At 48.8% G+C, this 23,647-nt stretch overlaps 1 protein-coding gene across 1 annotated transcript in view; it reads left to right on the top strand.

The window, feature by feature from the left end:
• LOC119401399 (homeotic protein distal-less) overlaps positions 1–21,892 on the top strand; it is a 99,477-nt gene extending 77,585 nt beyond the window's left edge. The window contains exon 3 of the mRNA XM_037668177.2: positions 17,253–21,892. Coding sequence (XP_037524105.1) covers positions 17,253–17,783 — 531 coding nt within the window. The 3' untranslated portion in view covers positions 17,784–21,892. The remainder of the gene's footprint in view (positions 1–17,252) is intronic.
• Positions 21,893–23,647: the final 1,755 nt, after the last annotated feature.

Genomic DNA, 23,647 nt, shown 5'->3' with positions numbered 1-23,647 from the left:
ACGGCCGCACCACGCGGCGATGTCATGTGTGAAGACATTCTTCCGGCGCAGCTCGGCCTTCAGTGCAGTGCTTTCTTTTGTTGGTGCTCTGCAGCCGAAGCTCTGTCCGTCGCGTGTGCACATTTGTTGAGAAGTGCGTGTACTTCGCCTTCCCCAGTTTTTTTTTTTTTTCGAGAAAAAAAAAAAGTCGAAGACGCACGTGGGTCCGTCCTTGTGGTGGCCGTCACTCCGTCACAAAAACGTGGTGTACACCGGGTAATCCTTTCATTGTGCACTTCCACCAGGAAGCAGGCAGTACTGACAGCGCCTCCATCGGAAGACGCAGATAAGTACACAGGCTGGGAACTCGGCCAGTAATTTTTTTGGGGGATACCTAAACGTGCTGCGCGCAGGGGCCACGTGGCATTTGTTTGTCCTGCACAGCCGCCAGCCCTTCGCTACGCGGATGTGTCTTTTTGAGAAGAATGCATATCCGGATGTCAAACACTTTGTCACATAAAAAAAGAGGGAAAAAAAAAACGTCAACTGCACTAGGGCGGAAGACAGGGCGGCGGCAGAGTGCATGGTCCGAAACGGAAATTTGGCTGTGGTGGTTCGAATGTGTTATGAAAGAAGTAGCAGGCGCTCGTGGTTCCGTCCGGGGACGGAGCGTGTCGAAAGGATTTGGGTTCGAAACGCTTTTTACGCATCTTAGTGATGGCGATGGCACATGCCTGCTGTCGCTCGTCCTCAGAAGCCACCTGTGAGTCCTCATCTCTTCCGAGCCCAACTTATTCTTCGTGATGGCGATGGCACATGCCTGCTGTCGCTCGTCCTCAGAAGCCACCTGTGAGTCCTCATCTCTTCCGAGCCCAACTTATTCTTTGGGGCCGTAAGCCGCGCTGCCGTGTGGAAGACAGTGGCTGAATGGGAAAGCGGGGAGGGGGGTGCAAGTGCTGTAGGAGGAGGCATGGATAGATTATCCTCGAAAAGGAGGAGGGGGAAGGATTTAACAGCGGTCACATGACTTCCAGCCTTTCTTCGTGGTCTCAACTGTGGGGCGATCTGTCCACCAGGACTGTTGGACAGAAGAGCGAAGAAGACCTCGCCACAACTGCAGTTTGCTTGTTGTCTTGTTTGTTTATTTGTTTGTTTACTGTCCTCCGACGGCAAGGACGAGCTTTCTTTCCTTTATTCCCCCGCTATTTCACTGTTGTGACGGGGAAGGACCCCCGCGGACGTCGCGTGTTGCCTGCAAGCTTTTAGCTCACATCCCTGTCCGTGCAAGAGATAAGAGTAGCGCAGATGACAATGGCGACCGAAGAAGACACGCTTTGAAGGGTCTTGCACGACGGGACGTCGCTTGTGCTATGAGCATTGGTTGCGATGTTTGCAAGGGTAAGAACTGGTTTCGAGGAATGAACTGAACACCATCTCTTCTGGTCGGTACACGGCAGTTAGTGTCACATTCCTTCGAATTCACCCTGGAACAGCACGCATAGCTACACGCGCTGTGCGCTGTTTTCTATTCAGTAGAAACAACCTTGGATTTCTTCGTGCATTTATCTGTACAGAGTGTTTCATGCTTTGTCATGTTCGGTGAGCTTTCCGCACGTGCTGGCTTTAACTTGCCTGTCTTATTTAGTTGTAAAATTGACAAGATAAAAAAAAGTCTTTAAAATACAGGCCCCCACCTCTAACCCTGTGCTCAGAAAACAAACAAACATATATAACAAATATACAGATAAGACTGCAGGCGCTCACCCCATGAACTTGTCCACGAAGGTAAACATGTATACTCAACAACAGACTAGACGAGGAGAAAGACACGTAACACAAGGCGCGCTAACAACTGAAGGAGGAGGAGGAAAAGAAAAACGGAAGGACAGGGAGGTTAGCCAGTTCTCAGACCGGCTGGCTACCCTGTGCTCGGGAAAGGGGTAAGGGGATTAAAAGATGATATAGAAAATATGTTAAAGGAGTACTGACACGATTTTGAAGTGCAGCAAAATTGACGTTTTTGGTTTCCTTGGCATGTAGTGCTAACGCTCTCCCCACACCGCATCCGGGAAACACGTATAAATATTTAAATTTGATTTTAAAGTTTTCATCTCCCAGCATCTGCAAGGCAGCTTCACCGCATGGAGAGCCCTATGACGTTTCAAGTCAGCTCACTTGGTTTGCGAAATTTGGGTTCTGCATGCAGCCTAAATCACAGAAATCGCTGTCGGAGGCACTGGACGACAGTTCACTCATCATGAACCACGTTCGAATGACAGCAAAGGACAGCAGGTGCATATTTCGGGGGTTGTAGTCTGCCCGTGACGTCACGGGCCGACTTGACACGTCACTATGAAGCCGCCCTCTCAAAACCGAAACCGAAACTGCTGGTTGAAAGAAGCGGTATTAAAAATATATGCAATGCATCCCCAGGCACCACGACACTCTTTTTAGGGTTCTCGACACGCGTGCTTTCTTTAGAGCAACAACCCGAAAAATTTTAAAATTCATGTCAGTACTCCTTTAAAAGAAAGAAGAGAGAGAGGCAGAAAAAAAGGACAGTAATGCGATAAACGATACTACTTAAACGATACTAACAACTGAAAGTTTATTCAGTATATGCACAGAATAAATACTGAGAAGGATAGACTGTTGGGAGAGTTGGTAATTCATTCTGGAAACAAAAGGCGCGAAAAAACGTGGGACTAGAAGAAGAAAGCAACAGGACAAGCGCATACTAACAACTGAGCCTTTATTGAAAAACGAGTATATTTATATCAAGCAAACCACATGTTCACCACATACAGAACCCACACCTCATGCACTTGTCCTGTTGCTTTCTTCTTCTAATCCCACGTTTTTTCGCGCCTTTTGTGTCCAGAATAAATCCTGCCTTCACATGAATAAACAGAAGAAAGAATGATACAAGATGTATGACAGTGCATCACGTGGTCACTCCTACGGCGCGTGCAAAACGGTTCCTTCAAGAAATCTGACATCCTTCTCCGAAAGCAAAACAGAAGGCATGCTGACACAAGATTCCTCGAACATTTTTTATCTAGGGCTTCAACAACCTCCCTTGTTAATCTGCTCATATTCGCTGTTTTACTGCGAATATGAACCAACTGGCCCAAAAGCACACCTTGACATGTATACTCAGTTGTAGACATGTAGTTCCTTCCAGCGGTATACTGCTGGCAGGAACTTTGCATGAATAGTGTTCCGATTCATACCAAAACGATGATTTATTTCGCGTGCATCTTGCAATACTGTTTCCAATCCAGGGCTTTGCCATATGGGCTTCTGCACTCCTTCCAGAAGAATAGAAAAGCTACGCCTCTGGATGCTCATACGTGGTAGCAGTGGAGCCGGCTTTTCCCCAACACAGCGTCAACTCAAGTTTCGACGTACTTAAATAAATATAGAGATGCGGGCGAGTTGGCTTACGTTTATGGTGAAGATGAAGAGCGCGAAGCGCAGAAGCGCCCCCTTAGCTTCCTCAGTCCTCTCACGTGTATTTCCGCACTCCAGTGCTTCGCGTTGCTCATCTTCACCATGGAGTTCGCTAACTTGCCTCACTGTATCGTTCGTCTTCGAGCGGTCAACGCCTTGACGGCCAACGGCGGTTCACGTATACACGCTTCACCGTGCTTCTCGTACGTAGCCGACTTCAAGCTTCTTCCGCATATTCAGCGCCCCCCCCTACGCACCGACTCGACTCACGGTACAGTCCCCCCCCCCCTTACATTTTTCTTCTTTTCTGCTATAACAGCGGCAGGCAGCATGCAACATTCCTCGATCAGGTCAGCTGCCACTTTCGCCTCCGGAATAATGAAACGAGTGAAACAAGATGAATATACTAAGAAAAAGGTGGCTGCCTTCAAAAGAAGCAAGAGAAACGAAGGCGCACGAGGCAACAGGCGGCAGCGGAGCGGGGCCGCGCAGGAACTATTTTCTTTTCCGGATGCCCATGACAGGCCGAGGCTGCGGCGGCAGAACCCAAGCAAGGAAAGCTCCATTGTTCGAGGCATCGCAACGGCGGCCCGGTCGACTTGCAACCTGTGCAGCGGTAGACTTGTCGGGGCGCCGATGCTTCGGCGACGTCTCTCGATATCGGGCATGCCAGTATCTTTGAGAGGCGTCTCGGTTCAGTGAAAAGGAGGCCATAGGCCTCCCCCCCCCCCCTACCCCAGCCTCGAGTAAAAGGGGAAAGAGAGAAGTTTTTCGGAACGACCGCTGATGGACATGTTCCTCAGTGGTGCCAAGGCACGTCAAGCCTTCCTGAAGCTTGCACGTACACCATCCGTGACGTAATGGAAAGGGACTTGGTTACCTCTTGGTCCGGCCGGCTGCCCTGGTGGCGCCTACGAAAGGTTCTGATGATATAATGCGGAACCAGAGGAGAAACGAGAATTGGCGCTTCGCTTTTCCTTAGCGCTGCTTCTTGGGCAATTCGGAATTGCGAACTGGTATATAGGAATGCGCTTTCGAAAGCTGTGACAGTATACACAGCCGCTGCTTGTTGTTCTGCGTGCTTTACTTTGTTGCTGTCTTCGAAAGCCGAAACGTATATACCACGTTTGCTTTTCTTGACCGACGAACTTGGCATCGGATATGTCGACAAATAAATACAAAACTGAGTTCACATACCACCGCACACTCCACACTTTTATCCACACGTAGTCAAAGGTTTACACACCTCTCCTCCAACACCCTCTTAACACCCTCCCAGGCCGATCCCAGACCAATTCCAGTCCCCTCCCCTTTTACGAACAGGCAATCATCCGCAGCTCCACACATACGTTCACAAATCGAAGTTCTGGATAAATCCCTGCTTGGAGTATCATTCAGGAAGTGACTGGCGATTCAGATCATATCAAGAACTGTTCCCGTCTTTCGACTCGTCATATATACGGCAGGAAGCAACTGCAGCAACTGAGCACCCTTCTCCCATATGCGTCGCTGCATATATGCACGCACGCGGCGCGATTTCCATCGCGCACGAGTTGAACTAGCTCAGCTCTCCGCCGGGGGGCGCTGGTTGCCTACACCCCGACCGACCCGTGGTTGATGGATCCCCGCAGAGCCACCCAGTCTTTTCTGGTCGCCGCAGCCTTCTTGCGATAGAAGTAGTTTCAGTTCTCGCATGCATACGTGGTCGACGCTGCAGTGTGCCGACGGGCGCCTTCACTCTACCCAGCATTCGAAGACACGGTGATCCATTTCCCCGGCTCTGTTTCTTCACCATGCATCGCCTCTTCCTTCTTAACAGGGGAGCAAGAAGAACAGGCCACTCATGATTCCTCCTTCGTTTTGCTTATTTTATCCGTCCTTTTCCTCCATCGTCGCTCAGCCTGCTCGGCACCAGTTTTTAATTGCACGTTTTTGTTTCTTTTTTCCGTTCGTTCGTGCCACTAAAAAAAAAAAAAGAAACTCGCTTCTTCCGCAGTTTTTTCCTCGGCCGCAGGGATTCATGTCGTCATCGTCTACGCTCCATTTTTCTTATGCAAGTTGCGTGCACCTTGTCGGGACTCTGTGAGGCGACGTCCTGTACAACCTATTTATACGAAGGCGACGACGCATTCAACCGTGGCGTCCGCATGCAGTCTGTTCGCTAGCGCACATTTAAGTTTACGCTAGCTCCTGGTATTTTTGCACCGATGTGATTTAGCACAGCTGGAACTTATTTATAGTACTTGCGAGAGAAACCAATATGGTACCGTTATTTATTGTATAATATAATTAGTTAGTATGTTGAGGTTTTACGTCCCAAAGCCAAAATATGATTATGAGAGACGCCGTAGTAGAGGGCTCCGGAAATTTCCACCACCTGGGGTTCAGATAAAATTGTTTTTGATATACTCCCAGTGCCCGATGGAGTTGCAGGGGGGAGAGGTTCACGCATATGTTATACAATGCTGCACAAAGCGCCTTTAAAAAATGACATTGGGAAGCAAGTATTTCGCTGCCCATAGAAAGAAAAAAGAAAGGTTTAAATAGCCCCTTTCTCTCTCACTCTCTTTCCTGTCTTTCTGCTATACTCCGCTGCCACTATGACATCTGCGAACCGCTTTTTATGTGTCAAACGTCATCACCAGACGACTACAGTGTGGTCATCATAAAATTTTCTTCTTTCTTTACTGCATTTCTTTTTTTTTTCTTTATTTCTTGATATATCATTCGCACTTTCTCTAAAGGAACAGGCAATTTTACAACTACAGATACCGTGGTATTGATTTGTCTGTCCTGAGATTTATAGGTTGCCATCTGCAGACTTCGGGTTTTCCTGTTCACTGGAACTCTTGTCTCATGTAGCGCTTTGCATTCGTGTGTGCCTGATTCTGCACAGGCTAAAGGTTATATAAGCACGACCGAAGTCGAGCACACTGCACGACAGATAAGCACGGAGCGTGCCACAACACTCGACAAACTAAATATACTTCAACGAGACCGCCGTCCTGATCGAATCCCGGCCGCGGCGGCTGCATTTTCGATGGAGGCGAAAATGTTTGAGGCCTGTACTTAGATTTAGGTGCACGTTAAGAACCCCAGGTGGTCGACATTTCCGGAGCCCTCCACTACGGCGCCTCTCATAATCATATCGTGGTTTTAGGACGTGAAACCCCAGATATTATTATTATTATTAGACCACCGTCCTCAAACGTGCTTTCGTTTTGTGAGCTGCGCAGTATATGTCACGAAAACGTCTCTTAGCTTAAGAGATGGCTGTCTTTGGTGAACGATATTACAGTCTATAGTTATGTAGGTATCCACAATCATCGCGTAAGGCCAGCTGGTTCCGTAGCACGCATGCGCAGAGGCCTTCGCACGCTGCCCCGTACATCTGGCTGACTGCGGGCCACTGTGGGCACTGTGTATACCGCGGGGAGCCTCATCTGCATAGCGGGCTCACGGCGACCACAGCCATGAGAAAGTTGCCCCGGCAGCACAAGCGTGTGTGTGTGTGCGTGCTATCGCCTTGGCATTGTTCGCCCCGCATACACGCGATACTCACATCGCATTCCGCTACATGCCTCCCCCTTCTAGATGTGTTGCTGGATACTGCGTTTGTGGGCTACACCCCTGGCGGTGTGTATCTTTTTGCACGTTAGCGCTCGAGCTGTGCCCACTTTTCTGGTCGAGCTGGTGTGGGACAACTCTATAGACTGTTTTACGGTTGGGTTTCGGCACCGCCATATTGGGCTATTCGCTAGACGCACACGCATGAAAACAAATGGGTTGGTGCATTCGACGTTTTTAGCGACGTACAAAAATTTAAAAAAAAGCATTCGTTTAACACACCAAGGTAGCGGTGCCTATGTATCTCACGTAACATCTTCTATAGACAAATGTTTTAGAACGAAAGTCGAGAGCCGGCTGGTGCCGATTTATCGCGGATGTCAGGCGCGTGCGGACATGGATACAAGAGAACAGGAACAGACAGCAGCACAAACGCAGCTCACAACATAAAAGGTCACACTGCCAAGGTGGACGCGAAACATATCTGCGCATGCTCAGGAGTGGCAGCGCCATCTGTCACTCTGGTAGACGTGCCGGCCTGTACGCGAGAGACATTCTGCTTAACGTGACACATATTCTTTTAGCAAGGTTTAATCCAAAGCTGGTTCACAAATGCTTAGCACTCGTTGTCGACCGTTTCCGCACACGTCTTTTGGGAGGCTTGCGGACCGCGAAAAGAAGTGCACTTGTTAAGCATTCATTGTATACGGACCGTGCACTAACATTGTACTAGTGTATAGTCAAACTAACAAGTCTGTACCAAGGCAAAGCGGTGTAGAGCCGAAGTCTATATATACACAATCTATGAACTGCAATAGTTGATTTTTATGAAGGTATCTTGAACTTGCGTGCCTGCTCAGGTTGTTATTGGGAATTAAAGCTATGTATAGGAACAAACTGCAGAATGATAGACAGCAGGCAAGCTCAGTTTGCGATATAAGTGGACGGTCAAGAAATGCCTCTTCTTTCACGTGCAGCTTAATGCTTGACGGAAGTGAAATCGTTAGCAGAGGCACCAATGCGAGAAAGCACGCTCTGTTGTATGCACGAAGTGAAATACATGTTAACCTATTTGTGCGTCATGGTTTTTGACAAGAAAACCGATCCTCTTGGATCTCACTACGCTTGTCACGAGTAAACTTATCAGGGGCCCTAAAGCGTAACTAAATTATTGTGATCATTGTGGTTATCAAAGCAGTCAAGGCGAGATGGGGAAGAGCACATGGTGCTCTAGTTTTGCTTATACCACGCAGCTAACGGTATACAGATTCTTACGCGCCGTGAGCTCATCGGTCAAATTGTGTTGACAAGACTCGGGAAGACGATGCCTCGCGGAAGTCATCACGCTGACCCAACAGTATACAGTTTGCATGTATACCGCGGCGAAGAAGCGCTGTCCTTTTGTTCGGTGCCCGGTGATGTATGTGTACTCTCAGGTCTAGGCCGAAGGAAAAAGAAGAAGAAAAAAACAAAAACAAAGGTGGGACTGGAGTTTGGCTAAGTACGCATGGCTCGACCTCTCCATAACCATAGCGTGCGTGAACTGCTGACTCTGCGCTACCGTACGGGTTTCTCAAAAAGTCCTGCCACGAGAGGACGACTGTGCCCCCGGGTGCAGCGGAGTCATGGACGACAGGCAACTGCGACTGGAATGCCAAAACGAATGGACGACCGAGTGGAATTATCATAAGTGATGAACTGTGCTGCCGAATGCGAGTGCACGCGTCCGTTGCGGCTAATAATTGCCGCAGCGCGGTCGGCGACGACTACCCGGCTAGCCAGTGCAGCTCGAATGCGGACTGTTCTGCCATAGCAATGAGCTCTCTGTCTCATTGAATTCCCGTAATTAGTGGATGAACTGCGTCTGAATGCAGAACCACGCGTGCTGCCGGGGCCGTCCTCGGGTGTATGTGTAGTACTCTTTCCTGCTGCTGCTTCCAGGTCCGCACGCGCGAAGAATAGCCGTACGCACGCGGCGTGGCTCTAAGCTTGGCTCGGCTTGGCTTCTGGCGGCAGGTTCGGCTTCGAGGCGGCCCCGCCCCCAGTCACGGATCGCTCGTCACTTGTCGCCGGCCTTTTGTGTTCTTTTGTTGCTTATTGTTGGGGGCTGGTCGCGCGAACTTTTCGGCGCCTTCAGGGCGACGCAGGTTCTTTTTTTTTTTTTTTCGCTTTTTGCGCATGCTCTCTCGTCTTCATTGTCCGCGGTTTCGAATCACCGCCGAAAATTGGTGACGCCCAGCGTATCGTGCAGTGCGGGAAAATCGTTTCGACTGCATATATATGTGCGCATATACCTTCGCTCTCATACCTCCGAGACCTCTGACGGAGAGTGAGGCATATGTTATCTGATGCTACTTGGAAAATTAAGTTAGCATGAGTAGATGCTCGCCCTTGCTAAAAAAAAAGATAGTAACAAATTTTATGTGCACGTGCTGTGTAGATACGGATAAGATAGCACATGTTTGATAGCTGGGCCTTGCTTTTTATTTTTTCGTGGACCCAGACGGGTGTTCGTTTATATTTAATAAAGTTATTGTTCTTTCTCTCGTCCTTCTTCGTCCCCGTCTCGCTTCAGCGATTAAGATTTGTTAAAGAGGAAGTACATCATCGCATAACATCAGTGTCTTTTCTTGCCCCGATTGGTCTACAATAGACAATGACTATTGTGCGCACATTATATGATCTGTAAGTCTTTCGGCAGATTACTCTTTTACCTACAGAATGCATGCATCGCAACACTTGCAGCACTGCTGCAAGGAAGGGAGAGAGGAGGGGTATGATATGTATGATATACTTGCATGATATAGCAAAACTGTTTAGCGTGTATATATGCTATGCACTCTTTCAGACCACTTGCCTTTGGTCACTTCCTTTTATACTGTACGTAATAATCAACACATAAAATCTCAAAGTTCCATTCGTCGCCTGTGAGTCATCGTCCTTAGCCTATCCGTATAGTTCTTCCGCCATTGCTGCAGGCGTTCTTCTTCCAGTCCAATTTGTTTTTCTTCTTCTCAGTTCTTTCACTCTATCCACTGATACACTTTTTACTTTCTCCGGCTCTGCCCTGCGTCCGCTGGTCCGTTCCCGCGGCCTCGGCTTCTGCGACGGTCGTATGCGGCGAGGAGGAAAGGGGGTTGAGTTGAGACGATCGTGTCCCGATGTCCTACATATCTCGCGAGGTGACCGAAGCGTTGTTGTTGCGGCGACTGGTCGGCGGCGGCGGGGCTCGCGAGAGGGCGACGACGACGACAAATTGCCGCCGTCGAGGCATTGTTCCGATTAGACCTGCCGCCGCCAGCGTCGCAGTCGACGTCGCGCAGAGCCGTTCGCGTACACCTTTACTTCGACGAGCCGCACCGGTTGCCCCCTTCCTGCGTCGTGCTCTTTCTCGTGCGAGTTATCACCTCTGCGCTTGCTTCGGTTTCCCCCGTTGGCCTTGGCTCGATAGGAAACGACGCGAAGTTTTGTTGTGATTTCATTTTCTGAACAACGCGATTTAGTATACGTGAACACAGCAGCTGTGTTTGTGCCTTTTTTATTAAGGCGAAAGTTAAATGCCTTATCAAACACTAAAAGTGACCATCTACATGAATATGGGTGATGCAAAAAACCATCATCATCTGATGACGTCACAGGTTGCCAACATTTGCGCAGTCATCATGACGTCACCTAACATGAGGTTACATGATGACGTCATTCCATGACATCGTCGCTTGAACAAAGACAAAGGTGGGCCGATCACGTTTGCAGTGCCAAACACAGTTTATTCTATGTTAATACTTCAGTTTATTTCCATGTTATTCAGAGCTTAAGACTAGTAGGTCAACCCGACTCAGTATAGTTCAGCATGGCATTGCTTTGCTTGCTTGGCACGAGGTCGTGGGTTCGATATGCGGCTGGGCTTTCGCATTCCGATGGATGCTGGATGCAAGAGCATTCTTGGATTGTCCGGGGACTTCCACTTTGGCGCCTCTCGTATCAACCGTTTTCCTTTCGAGTGTCAATCAATCAATCAATCAATCAATCAATCAATCAATCAATCAATCAATCAATCAATCAATCAATCAATCAAACAATCAATCAATCAATCAATCAATTTCAGATAATGCCAGATCTCTCAACGCATGTATTTCACTTTCGGGAACATTGGACCTTGAGAGTGCGACCAGTCAATGGCGTCTTCGCTTCCGGTTGGGCGCCCGGCTCGCACGCGAAGCACAGCCGCACAAAGAAGCACTACAGTGTTCGAAAATAATAATGATGACAACAGATGAACAAAGGGGGACCGGCCTGCAGCGAAGGCGATGCACGCGAGGATTCTCCACTTTCTCTTGAAGCCAAGCCGGAGACAGAGCCAGAGAGAGAGAAACTACTCAAACGGCAGGAGTGTGGCAGAAGCGTCTGTCCGCTGTAGAGGAAGAAGGAGGGGGGGGGGGGGGGCGTGGAAGAGAGTTTGTGCAAGAATACTTGCGGTGGATAAAGCAGCGCCACTATTCTTCTACGCCCACAACGCCGATTCTGGGCAGGTGAAAAAGACGAAGCCGGACTGTGGAAAGAGAAGGCATCGAGGTTCTCGGAGCGGCCGGTGGTTGGAGGTGGTTCGCGGTTCGCATATGCTTCACTTTTTATATTTTTGGGAGGAAGAACCCCAGGCGGGATGGCGTGGCCGTGTGTGTCTTGCGGCACACGCGGCACGCACGTCGCTTCTATACGGCCCGGCAGGCTGCGAAGGAGGCAGGTTGCAGACAGGCCGTTGCTGCTGTTTCTTGCGCTTTCGGGTATACATACAAGTCGGCTCTTCCATCTCGAGCATAGCCCCCCCCCCCCCCCATACTTGCTCACAACCGACCACTCCCCCCAAGACTTCCTTCCTGCCTTCTTTCGTTTACCTCCGTAGAAACCTAACGAATAAAGCAGTAAGAAAGAAAAGATACAAGAACAAAGTCGGAAAAGAAACCTCGGCGCCATGGATGTTTTTTTTTATTTTCTTTCATTTCGCAAACTCTCTCAAGTTTTGTTTTTTGTCTGAGCGGAATGATGGAGAGCAGTGGCCATCCCTGCAGTGTGGCCGTGTGTGTGTTTCGTAGTTTCCTTAATTTACGTTTATTTTGCCGAGCTACTACACACACACCTATGTATGGAAGCTTTCGCAAGGTGCCCTTCGTTTAACGTCGGCCACCTTGACGTCATTGTGCCAGCGCTCGTGAGCAGAGGGGGCCTCGGCATGCTTATAGGCATTCTTTTTCCTTCTTTATTTCTTTTCTGTGGCTTTGTTTACGTCGTGTCATTGAAACTCAGAATTCCGTTTTGGCAAAAGCTCTTGGAGGAGCCTATCTATACGTAATTTTATTTTCGATTCATGGGCGCCGCCATCTTGGACTGATAAGCGATTGTTCTACCTGTTTTCTATGTCGTAATATGAAATGATCATGGTCATGAAACGTTGAATGTACCGGCCCAAGTGTTTTCGTGCATACGAGTTCACCGTAGCACTTCTTGTTAATTTGATACGGACACAAAACTGCAACGTTATCAGTCCAAGATGGCGGCGCTTGAGCGTGCCCTGAAAATGGTGCATACATCCACGAAATATTCCTCGAGTGGACTGACTGGCCGGAAAGTTCAAGAGTATATGCCTTCTTGCAAGATGTGTTATACCGTCAATAAGAATTGCCAAGTGCGTCATGTGGCAAGCAATCCTCTGTAAGTCCACCTAGTCTAGTCAATATTTCCATCTAAGGTACGTTTTTTTACATGCGGTCTCACTCGTACCATACACTGCAGGCTCGCGTCTGGCTGGAAAGGCCGGTTCCCCGTAACATCGACACCTCTCTTGCATTACTTTTTCTTTCGCTTTTCCTCGGTACCGGAGTCACGCGCGTTAAACATACTGGCGGAACATCATAATAGCCGCAGAGAGTATGCATTTTTATGTATAATACGGAGGCTACGTCGAGGCTTTCCTTTCACGTGCGTTCCTTCAAAGTGCTAGATTGGATGCAATAGGGATAGCATATTAGCGCTATTGTAGGAGTAACATTTTACGCCGTCAGCTTTAACTGCGTTCGACAGAGCGAAGGAAAGAGAGAGGGAGATATAAGATAGGGAAAGGCAGGGAGGTCAAGCGAGAATTGAAACATCAGGTTTGCTATCCTACACTAGGGGAAGAGGAAGTGGAAGGAAAGATAGAAAAGGAGCGGAGAGAAAAGCAGGTTCGAGATTAGTGGGTGTACGGTAAGGCGAACCCTTTGTGCACTGATATAACGGTCGCTTACAGCCAAACTCATCTTGTTCCCACGCCCCTACCCCGTTATCCACGTATCTACCCAGCCATCAGCAACAACGCGGTATCCTTCATACTGAGGTATCACTAGCGCCATCGCCGTTTCCATTCACGCAGAGCGTCAGCTTCCGAGCAGGACGTATGGAAGACAAATCGGGGCGCTGTTGGGAGTTTTGCACCCCCGAACGCTTACAGACACACACTCGAGCTCTGTCCCGTGCTCCAGGTGGTAAGTTCGCGCGAACAGTGCACTCAAGCTGGTACAGGGGCTGCACACGTTTGCCAGGTGTTTGTAATGCCGCCGAGCCCGGTCAGCTTGTGCAGGAATGAGGCCGTTCGGTCTCGCTGACGGGTTGTCGGTGTCTCTCGCGGGTGGCTTGGAGGTGCTCCATCACTTTGCCCTCTGGGAGGTCGGGCCTGATCACCCACTCCGACTCGTGCCGATTCAGGTCGGAATAGATTCACGAACCGCAGAACGCGTCGTGTGTGTGCACATGGCGTGGCTCGGGCCTTTCGCCAGCCGCGACGTCCTTCGTCATCTACCTCTTGGTGGCAGCCAGGTTCTCGTAGCACCGCTTTAACTCGAGTGAAGGGCGCAATGAGCGATGCCGGGAGCGCCATTGTTCGGCCCCTTCGTTTCCTGCTTGTGCGAAAGGCAGCGATTCGGAAGCAAGTCAAACACGTGTGCCGTGTGTGGCCCTTGCAGATATGGGAGGTGAGAGTTTTGCAGTCGTGTAGCCGGGGCTGTACTCGTCAGGCAAAGTAATTGAAAGCGGCCGTGGGCCTTTGCAAATTATCTTTGTGTTTCACTGGTTCAGTTTCTTTTCGACATTGCGGCGTAGGAATGATTGTTTCACATCTGGAGTGATGAAAAAAAAAAAAAAAAAACGTTGAACAGGGGATTTCACTGTAGCCAACGCTTCGACGAGTGGTCTTGCCTTCTTCAAGGCAGCTTCATGCCCTCAAGAGGACAAGACCACTTGTAGAAACCTTGGCTCTAGCGACGCCCCCGTTCAAGCACCTTTCATCTCTTCAAAGCTCCATTTTCTCCTGAATTTCGACGTTGTATGGTCTGCCGCCTTTGTGATGTGGTGCAGCGTCCGCATGCTGCAAGACACGAATGGCGAAACGCTCTGGTCATTGTCACTATGACGTCACAATACCCTTTCTCAATGCCAAATCTATCTACGTGGACCAGCTTCTCGGTGTGTTTTATTTTTTATGCGTAAACAAAGGGAAGCACAAAGCTATGGGCAGCGTCCATATGCGATCGTGCCGATGTACCTTGCAGTATAGCATGACAGCTCGCGCACCAGTGATGTCTTCTTTCGTTTATTGTTATACACCTTGACAACGTCGCCAGCGCTGTCTTCGACTGTGCCGTCTTTTTCGATACCAAACCTTTCATCATCGCTGGACGTGCTCGATTCTTTACGCTTCTCCGACACCGTTGAAATCACAACGGCGGCGCCTCAAAGTTCCGCAAAGACTGCACCGTTGTTTCGCGCGCAGGGCTTCCCTCAATGTCCCGTATGCTTCTTCCTGTTCGCTTTTTTTCTTACCGCACTCCAGATACGACAGTGGTGAATGAACTCACCGTGGCAAGTGGCGGGTACGAGACATTTCGGCTGAACGGAGGCTTAGAACGAAGGTGAAGTGGGAAGGTATATTGCCAGCGCGGCTAGCGAAGGAATAAGCGCACGCAAGAGCTCAGAGACCAACGAGTCAAGAAGGAAGGCGGGTGTCCAGAGGGATTTCAGTGGGTAGACCTCTATATGTGGCCCAACAGGTGAAAGAAAAAGAGAGCGCGCAAGTTTTTCGACCGAAGATGATGGGCATTTCCCGAAAGGCCCTCGCGGCCTGCCGCCTTCGTCGAGGCCGAAGAAGCGCCACGCGGCCGATCCCGCCCCCGAAAGACAGTTCAACTCGAGGGCCGAGACCGACGTTTCGGCGCGCGGAGCCCGCCGACAGAGACGGGGAAAAATAAATGAAAAACACCCGCCTCCTGCCGCGGGTGCTCTCAGAAGGCGGTTCTTTGTGCTGCCTTGCCATGGCAGCCGGCGATCTGCACTCTTCTTCTGGCGGCGGCTTCTTGTACCGCGTCGGCGCCTGTGTCTTCTTCGGCGCGGCCTGAGGAAAAGGACCAGCGGACCACGCGTGTGTGTACATTGCGCGCCTGTCTCCTTGCTTAGCCGGGGCAAGCCGTGCCGGCTGCCAGAACGGTGCCCATTCTAACAATAGTGTTTCCGGGGACTTCTGCACAGCTGGGGCGGGGTCGGGGCAGTAGTTCCCCCTGTCTACCCCTCTTGGTCTCTGGATCTCGAATAAGTCTTGTGTGCCGAACCTGCAGTGTGGCGCTTCTTGGAGGCGCCGCAAAACAATGACAAGTATACCATTGACGTCCGTGCGTGTATACGTACACGTTCGTCTCGGATGCGGCATCCAACGGTCAATCGGTGCACCACCGCGCATAGCGCACGATGCACTTTGGCGGTTCGCATTTTGACGCGGCCGGACCACTTGAAGAAGGAAGGGGGCGGCATCTCGGAGATGCGAAGTGGAAGCCGCGGCTTCGTGCTTGCTTCCTTCTTTATGTACCGTGCGCGTTCTCAACACAAACAGGTACAGTGCGCTTTGCCTTGCAAGTCCGTTTGACTCGGAACTCCAGCGCCACGTCGCTATCTCATCTCACAGACAAGTGTGACGGCCGACTGACTCGTAGAGTGCTCGCCTTTTCTACTATTCGCCGGGCAGCGTGAACGGGTGTATTCGGGCCATTGTCTTTTATATCTGATCATCACAGGAGGAAACTGAAACAACAAGCAAAACGGAGCGAGCTTTCATGCTGTATGCCTGATTCAGTTGTGCTCGATTCTTATCTTACTACCTACACGGACGGGCAACTTTTTGAAGTGTAGTGCTGCCATCGCGTCGCTTGCCGTAGAAAGGCGTGGGTCGAGTTGCGGCATTGGGACCATGCGCAACTCGACATAAAACGAGGAAGAAAAATGCCATAAAACGAGGAAGAAAAATCATGTAACAGACAGAGTGTCAATCGATGGCAAGCGCAGTATAGGTCATAAGTGGTTTGGTGGTGTGTAGCACTTGCAGACAATAAGATTGAGTTAATTCACATAAAATAGACATATCGACGGAGAAGGGACGTTTGTCCCGTAATGAACGGCTGGCGGCTGTGCTAGAAGGCGCGCGCTACCAATTGTGGCTTACTTTCAGACTCTGTATTGGTTCCTACATTCATTGGGCACACTCTTACGGCACTGTCGTTCCAAAATGCGCGTATGCTCTGATGTTGGTATGTGCCCGCTGGTCATGTGCCTGCGCGCGGCGAACTCTGCATGGTGGTCCAGAACAAAATGTCTTGTTTTCTTCAATGCGATGCGAGTGGGGCCCGACTACGCTATCGCGTTCGACTCTTGAAGGCGAAGCTCAAGCATCCTCTAAAATTTTTTTCTGCACTCTTAAATTTTGCGTTCGCCGTGGTTCACATTCGGGTTTAACCCACACCCATATTGTGCAGCTATGTATCCTTCATAACCACTTGCATTCTGCATTTCAACGCTTACAAATATTGAGTAACAATATTTAAATGCCAGCTGTCAAGTTCTAATGCGTAAAGCGCAGCAAGAATGTCCATAATGTTGTTGCTGCAGTGGCTCACAGATTCAAACAAATAAAATGTGTGTATGGCTGTGGATGAGTTTCGACTGTCACTAAAAAAACTAAAAAAAGAAACAGATACTTGGCCGTCAACTCCCATCGTAGACTTTGATGATCCGTTACAATTATACCAGTACATTGTTTCAGACAACAAAGCATAGTGGCGTTGAACAATCTTAAAAGATAGCAACAGCCAGGTATGCTTTACAAAGGTGGCATGGATTGTAATGACATGGCACGACGTTCTCATTTTCATTGCTGGACTCAAAGGCTCTTTTTATTGCTGCAGGTCAAGATCTGGTTCCAAAACAGGCGCTCCAAATACAAGAAGATGCTCAAGGCTCAGCAGCAAGGCGGCACCGGAGGGGGAGGCGGCGGAGGAGGCGGTGGAGGGGGCGGCGGCACGCCCACCACTCCGGGCAGCGTGGGTACCCCCCAGCCTCAAAACCAGGGTCCGCACACGCCCAACCCGCCTGGTACCCCGGGCCCGCCGTCGCTGGGGCCACCAAACTCCGCGGGCACCCCGCAGTCGCCCAGCGAACCGTCTCCCGGACCTCAGAGCCCTCCCACGAGTCACCACCATCACCATCCCCAACACCAGCAGCCACCGTCGCTGCCTCCGCATCACCCGTCGCATCCGCATCACCCTCATCACCTGCCGCACGGAGCCAGCCTCACACCACCCGCCATGTCGCCGCCGCTCGGCTCGTGGGAGATGTCGCCTGCGGCGGCCAAGGCCGTCGCCATGTCCAGCTACATGCCTCAGTACACGTGGTATCACCAGACGGACCCTTCCATGAACCAACAAATCCTCACTTAGCGCCACTCGTCGCGGACGTGTTGTTTCCTTACTGTTATTTTTTTTTTTCGTTCTCCCGCTTTCGTGTGCGTGCGTCTGCGTGGCTGTGTGTATGATGTGTGTAATCGTGCGCATGCCCGGTTGCGTGGGAACGTTGCACCAACTGGCGCGTGCGCACCTTCGTCTGCGGTGGGTGAGGACGTGGTGCGGGAAAGAACTGTGTGCGCCAGCGCTCCTAGCCTTGTACAACGTGGGCTGTACTTGTGGCGCAAGTCGCCTCGATGCTTGTGTGTCACGGTCGGCAGCAGTGTATACTTAAGGCAGCCTTCGGTTGGCTGGTATTCGACAAGCCAGACTTTCAATGGACCCATAAGCATGCGTGATAGAGCATTCGCTGCTTTAGAGCTGAGGGTATAATGTCAAATTAAAAAGCGTGGACGCGCAAGCAGTCGCTAGATGCTGTGTCACCGTGATGTCTAAGAACAGTTGCCTGTTGAGGAAAAAGAAATATAATGTGAAATATATGCTTCAAAACGCCCACATCAGCCCAGCGAGCAATGCAAAGCAGATTATTGTATTTGCCAAGTAGCGAGGGGTGGCTTGCGATTGCAAACTGCCTTGTGTCCACTGCTTGTAGGCTTGCTCCTGGTCAGTGTGTGCTCACAACATCCTCAACAGCATCTATTCTTTCCCATGACCCCACAATCCATTCGCACAAGTATTGGATGCTTTTAAGGTCTCTATGAACGCCAGCACAGGAGCAACCTGAGTTCATTCTTCTGCAAATTGTTTGGGTTAAAGTAGTTCAGTATGTAGTGATATCAGGCCCCTGAAAATGGCCTGATACGGCCAGAGTCGTGTATAATTGTCCACTGCCTTTACAGAACTGGCTGTATGTGTCACGTGACTTCGACTCCGCTCGGCGTGCGACTGCGTGCGCGTTCTTGTTTGCTTGTGGCGTTGTGTGTGAAGGCTCACGAGTTTGGATTTTGAAAATGGTACACCGGACTTTGACTGTGGTTGCGCGTACCAGGGACTATTGCCAGAACATTGAATGACCGTTGCGTGTAGTGTGGACTGTTTTACTTCTTTAAGTGCAGAAAACATTCAAACAAATGGGAGTTTGTGCGTGTGCGAAGAATGCTGGATAGTGCATCGAAGAAAAAATAACCGTGCAACAGGGTTGCCGTTGCTACATCCTTATATGAGCCCTGCTTCTAAACCACCTGAATAGTTTCTTTTCGCGTCGGCATTGCGTCACTGCGGTCGCCATCTGTGCGCAGCTTTCGAAGCAGGCTTTATTGTGCCCAATTTCGCAGCGTTCATTTTATTGATACTACATGACAACACAAAACATGTGGTATTTCAGACGCTGATGAGTGGTCTGTGACGACCGTGGATGGAGGCGTGACAATAAGCGTCACGTTTTTTTACACTCAACGCCATGCAAAACCTAAAGTTAAATCAAACAAGCCGGCACACATTGACCGCTCCACACCTTGTGGAGTACAGAAAGTGGCATTGTGTGCTGGGTATATATGGCAAAACAAAACGCTTGTTGCATATCCTACATGCACCGAAGTGAACCTTACAACCCGACAAGCCCATTCTATTTGTGCGTTTACATATCTTCTCTGCTCAATCGTATTTATTCGGCTTCGATATTCCATAAAAAATTGTGGGGTTTCCCCTGCATAAGCAACAATATGTTCACTATTAGTTGCTTGTGACGTCATCCCTGTTGCACAGGTCTTTGACCTTATTGATGCATCCAGTATTCTTGCCGAAAAATTGTGATGTGGCTTCAGCTTTAACAGCTGACTGCAATGAGGTATGTAGGAAGTTTGCAAAGGTAAATCTCATAATGCATGGTCCTGCTTCTGAGTGAAGTCATCGACGGCCATCTCTCCATCTGGTTACTGACATTTGGCCAACCGGAACTACAGATGGCGTCATGAGCGCCACGTTCGCGAATGGTGCGTTTCTCGCTGTGACGATTTGAATTAGAAAAGTCTTTATTCGGTTTTGCTCATGTCTCAGTGACACGGTTTCCGTGACGTCTTCTGCGGAAAGCCACCTATATGTGAAGGTGCAAGCTCATCTAACCAAATCAGCAGCAAAAAAATACAAATCTGATACTATAATGGAAAGAAAAGTTGCTGTCAAGCAATGAGCTGCACGTTACAGTGCTTTATTATGACTTCGTCTTGTGAGGAACAGATTCCTAACAGGTAAATCCAACAGAAACATGCATCAGAAACCCTTCCTCACTTATTTGGTACGGTTACGTTTGCACTGTCTCGTGCATGAGCAAGAGCTGATGTCGCCACGTATCGCGAATAGGATGTTGAAGGAAAATGTCTCGTACAAGCCGGATGAAACGTGTAAGAGAGTATTTAATTTCCGCCGTAATACTTGAAGGAAAAAAGAAAACTTCACGAATGGGATCTGTTGACCTTGTGTTATTACTTCTGACCTCACGTATGTCGTGGTCATCCACGCATTGTACATAGATATATAATAAGAGTGCCGCGTGGAAGTTCATCTTCGATCATTGTACATGAAAGAGGCCAGATACGTGTCATGCGTGAATACAAGCGCCCGACATGTTAGTAATCAGTGACAGCTGCCTCGTTGGTGCAGCCTTTGCGTCTCAGATGCAGCCTCGGATCCTTGGCCTAACTTTGAAATCCGTTTTAAAGATATCAGTGCGTTTATTACATAACTCCTGATCATTTCGCTCCGGTATATTCGCAACTGAAATGGTCGTTCGTGCTAAATATGAGTGCTTCATTTCTCATCACTATACGATTAGGCAAGATTTCCTTGTGAATGAACTCCCGAAAAACCCTTCATGCAATTATTAGAGTAGAAACTAGATATCAGTGTTTCTCGCCGACATCAACGGGTGATAATGATTATACCAATTACCGCATATAACGATAGCACATCGGTGTCAGAAGCTACTTCATTGACTAGCCATGTTTTACTGCATAAGGAGACAGGAGAAAAGTGTGGATTGTACATTCAGAGCAACTAAATATCGCAACGTCAGCAAAGTTACGTACCGCTGGGACCCCGCTTTTATCGGGAACGTAGATGAATCTGGTGTCAGACCGATCGGTGTTCAGATAAGAATTAAGCATCCATAGCGCTGGCAGCCAGATCTGCTCTTACTACTTACCTTTGCGCATGTCTAAAAGTTACGAGAAGATGTATTGAGACTGGCGAGGCAATGGTCCAACCATATATGTCTTTAATCTGCATAGTGACCAGTCCAGCTGCTATGCTATAGTGAACACGTTTTTAGACTGGCACATATAAGGCGCTGTGCAGAAGCTGCGCTGTAACTACTACTTCCTGGAAAGAAAGAAATTACCATCTTAGGAAAAGTGCAAATGTTCCAATGCATGACTGCAGAATTGCACCTGGGCGCTAGTCCAGAGCTGCGGCACTCGGTGTATGAACGGGGGCAATAAGTACCACCAGAGAAAGGAATAATTGACAACCACCCGTCTTTAGCACGAAACCACGAGAAAATCCATACGGATTCCTCAGAAAGGAAAGCTTCTAGTTCAAGAACACTTTGTCCTGGTCCGGGGATCGAACCTGGGACCAACGCCTTTCTGGGACTGTCGCTCTACCAACTGAGCTAACTAGAAAACGAGCAATCGGCACCGCGAGGGCGAATTAGTAACCGACGGGTGGTTGTCATCTCTTCCATAACCCTTCCGCCACCTTGAGAACTGCAGGACTTATTTGCGAAATACCGGTGTGCATGGCTAGGGGAAAGATCGAAGGCTGCTACCGACAAGGACTACCAGACAAGTGTCCTGGGCAACTTTGTCACTGAGTCTTGACACCACGGGCGCTTGATTCACATAGGATATATGTGTCTGTGTGCTCGTGTGGATGGAAAAGTGTGTCTGTGCGACGTGTGCGGTGCGTGTTCTGTGAACGGATACATACAATGCGCCGCAGCTGGCTTGGCAGGCCTCTGTCGCCGTTGTGGCTGCCAGCCTTTGTATATTATTTTGGGAAGAAAGAGAAAAAAAAATCATGAACTGTGTCGAAGAGAGTGATATAAGAGAAAAATAAATAAATGTCGCTCAGTTGTACATAAACCTTCACCACTGGAGTCAGTCGTCCCTTTCATTTGCTTCTCCCTAGTCAGAACGTTGTGCGTCGTGGGATCCTGAGACACCGGCTCCAAATGCCATGGTGCGCAAGGTAAGGACAGTTGAATGAATGAAAGAAAGTGTTTCATTTTTTTACATAATCATAGACATACAGATATCTGGACGGATACCGAGAGAAGGCGAGTTTCCGGTCCAGTGTTAGAAATAAAACAGACAGGTCAGGTGCAGGGTTTAACAGCACGGTACTCTAGTACGTGTCATAATTTAAATAAACAAACTGCTTAAAGAAATACACTTAATTAACCAATGTAAGTTAGACATGCTGGTTCTTAAGAAAAACATATTTGCTACTGCTTGAAATTACGTGCCTCTAGGGGTAAAATATTCCAGATTTTTGTGCCACTAAATTCAATTACTCTTTCCCGTATACATTATAACACTTTGGTATGTAGAGGGTATACCTTTTAGAGCATGTCTAGTACAGCGTGTTTGTAAAGAAAATACGTTACGAGGAATATAAAAGTTGGTGCACATAATACTATTAACTGAAATTAATATCTTATGCCTTGAACCGATAACATATGCTGTGGTGAAAAATGTCATGAGATGTATCAGTGTTATTGTCTGGATTACTAATTATTTTCAAGGCCTTTTTCTGTAGTTCCTTCATTTGCACTCTTTGTCGCTCTGTTCCATATTGTACAGCGCTGGTTGGTTGGTTGGTTTTTGGGGTTCAACGAGGTTATCTACAGGTATCAGATGAATCAAATTTGATGATATGTTATTCACTCAGTTTGCGTCTGTCACCAAAATAATATTGAGCTCGTGGCTCAATATGGCTACGGCTGTGAAAGGCTGTATACACGTGGTCCGTCACACAGTGTCAAGCGTTTGAGCGCATTCTCTGTTGCTAAGTTTTATTCATATAAATCATTGACACTATGCGTTAGTTTTTGGTTTTTTTATCGATTCCGGTCGACGTTTCATGCATACAATGCATAGACCAATGGTCATCTCTGAGCCTTATCCTACGCCCCGCCACGGTGGTCTAGTGGTTATGGCACTCGAGTGCTGACCCGAAGGTCGCGGGATCAAATCCCGACCGCGGCGGCTGCATTTTCGATGGAGGCGAAAATGTTTGAGGCCCGTGTACTTAGATTTAGGTGCACGTTAAAGAACTCCAGGTGGTCGAAATTTCCGGAGCCTTCCAATACGGCGTCTCTCATAATCATATCGTGGTTTTGGGACGTTAAACCCCACATGTTATTATTACAGCCTTTTCCTACGAAGAAACGCTCGTGCCCCTTTGGCCCTGCAAGAGCAAAGTGTTTTAGCCTTATAACAAGATGGCGCGGGAATAAAAGTACGCGTGCAAGTCCTTTGGGAAAGAGACTTCATAAAGGCCTACTCTGGAAGGTCATTTTTGCCAAGATCGAGTGCATTCGCCGCTGTTCCATGACAAGGCAACAACGACGGCGTTGTGTATGCTGATATAATTTCCGAGAAATGTTATGCGTGATAGCATGCGACCGCGAAGAAAAGAGCTGTCGGAGTTGGATTAACATACAAAGGAGCGTCAAGTGACAGTGTAGCAGGCGCGTGTGAGTAGCATACTAATCACATGGCAGTCAGAAAAAGTTTATATGCATTTTTTTAAAAACTTAATAAAGCAAAACTGAGTCATTGTTCTCGACCGAAGCTTAGAGAAAGAAGTAAGATGCTGTGTAGCTTTCCTGTCGGCCATGT

Source organism: Rhipicephalus sanguineus, chromosome 8 (genome assembly GCF_013339695.2).
Source record: "Rhipicephalus sanguineus isolate Rsan-2018 chromosome 8, BIME_Rsan_1.4, whole genome shotgun sequence".
Lineage (NCBI taxonomy): Eukaryota > Metazoa > Arthropoda > Arachnida > Ixodida > Ixodidae > Rhipicephalus > Rhipicephalus sanguineus.
The sequence above is the reverse complement of the archived record's forward strand: the minus strand, read 5'-3'. Positions and strand labels throughout refer to the sequence as shown.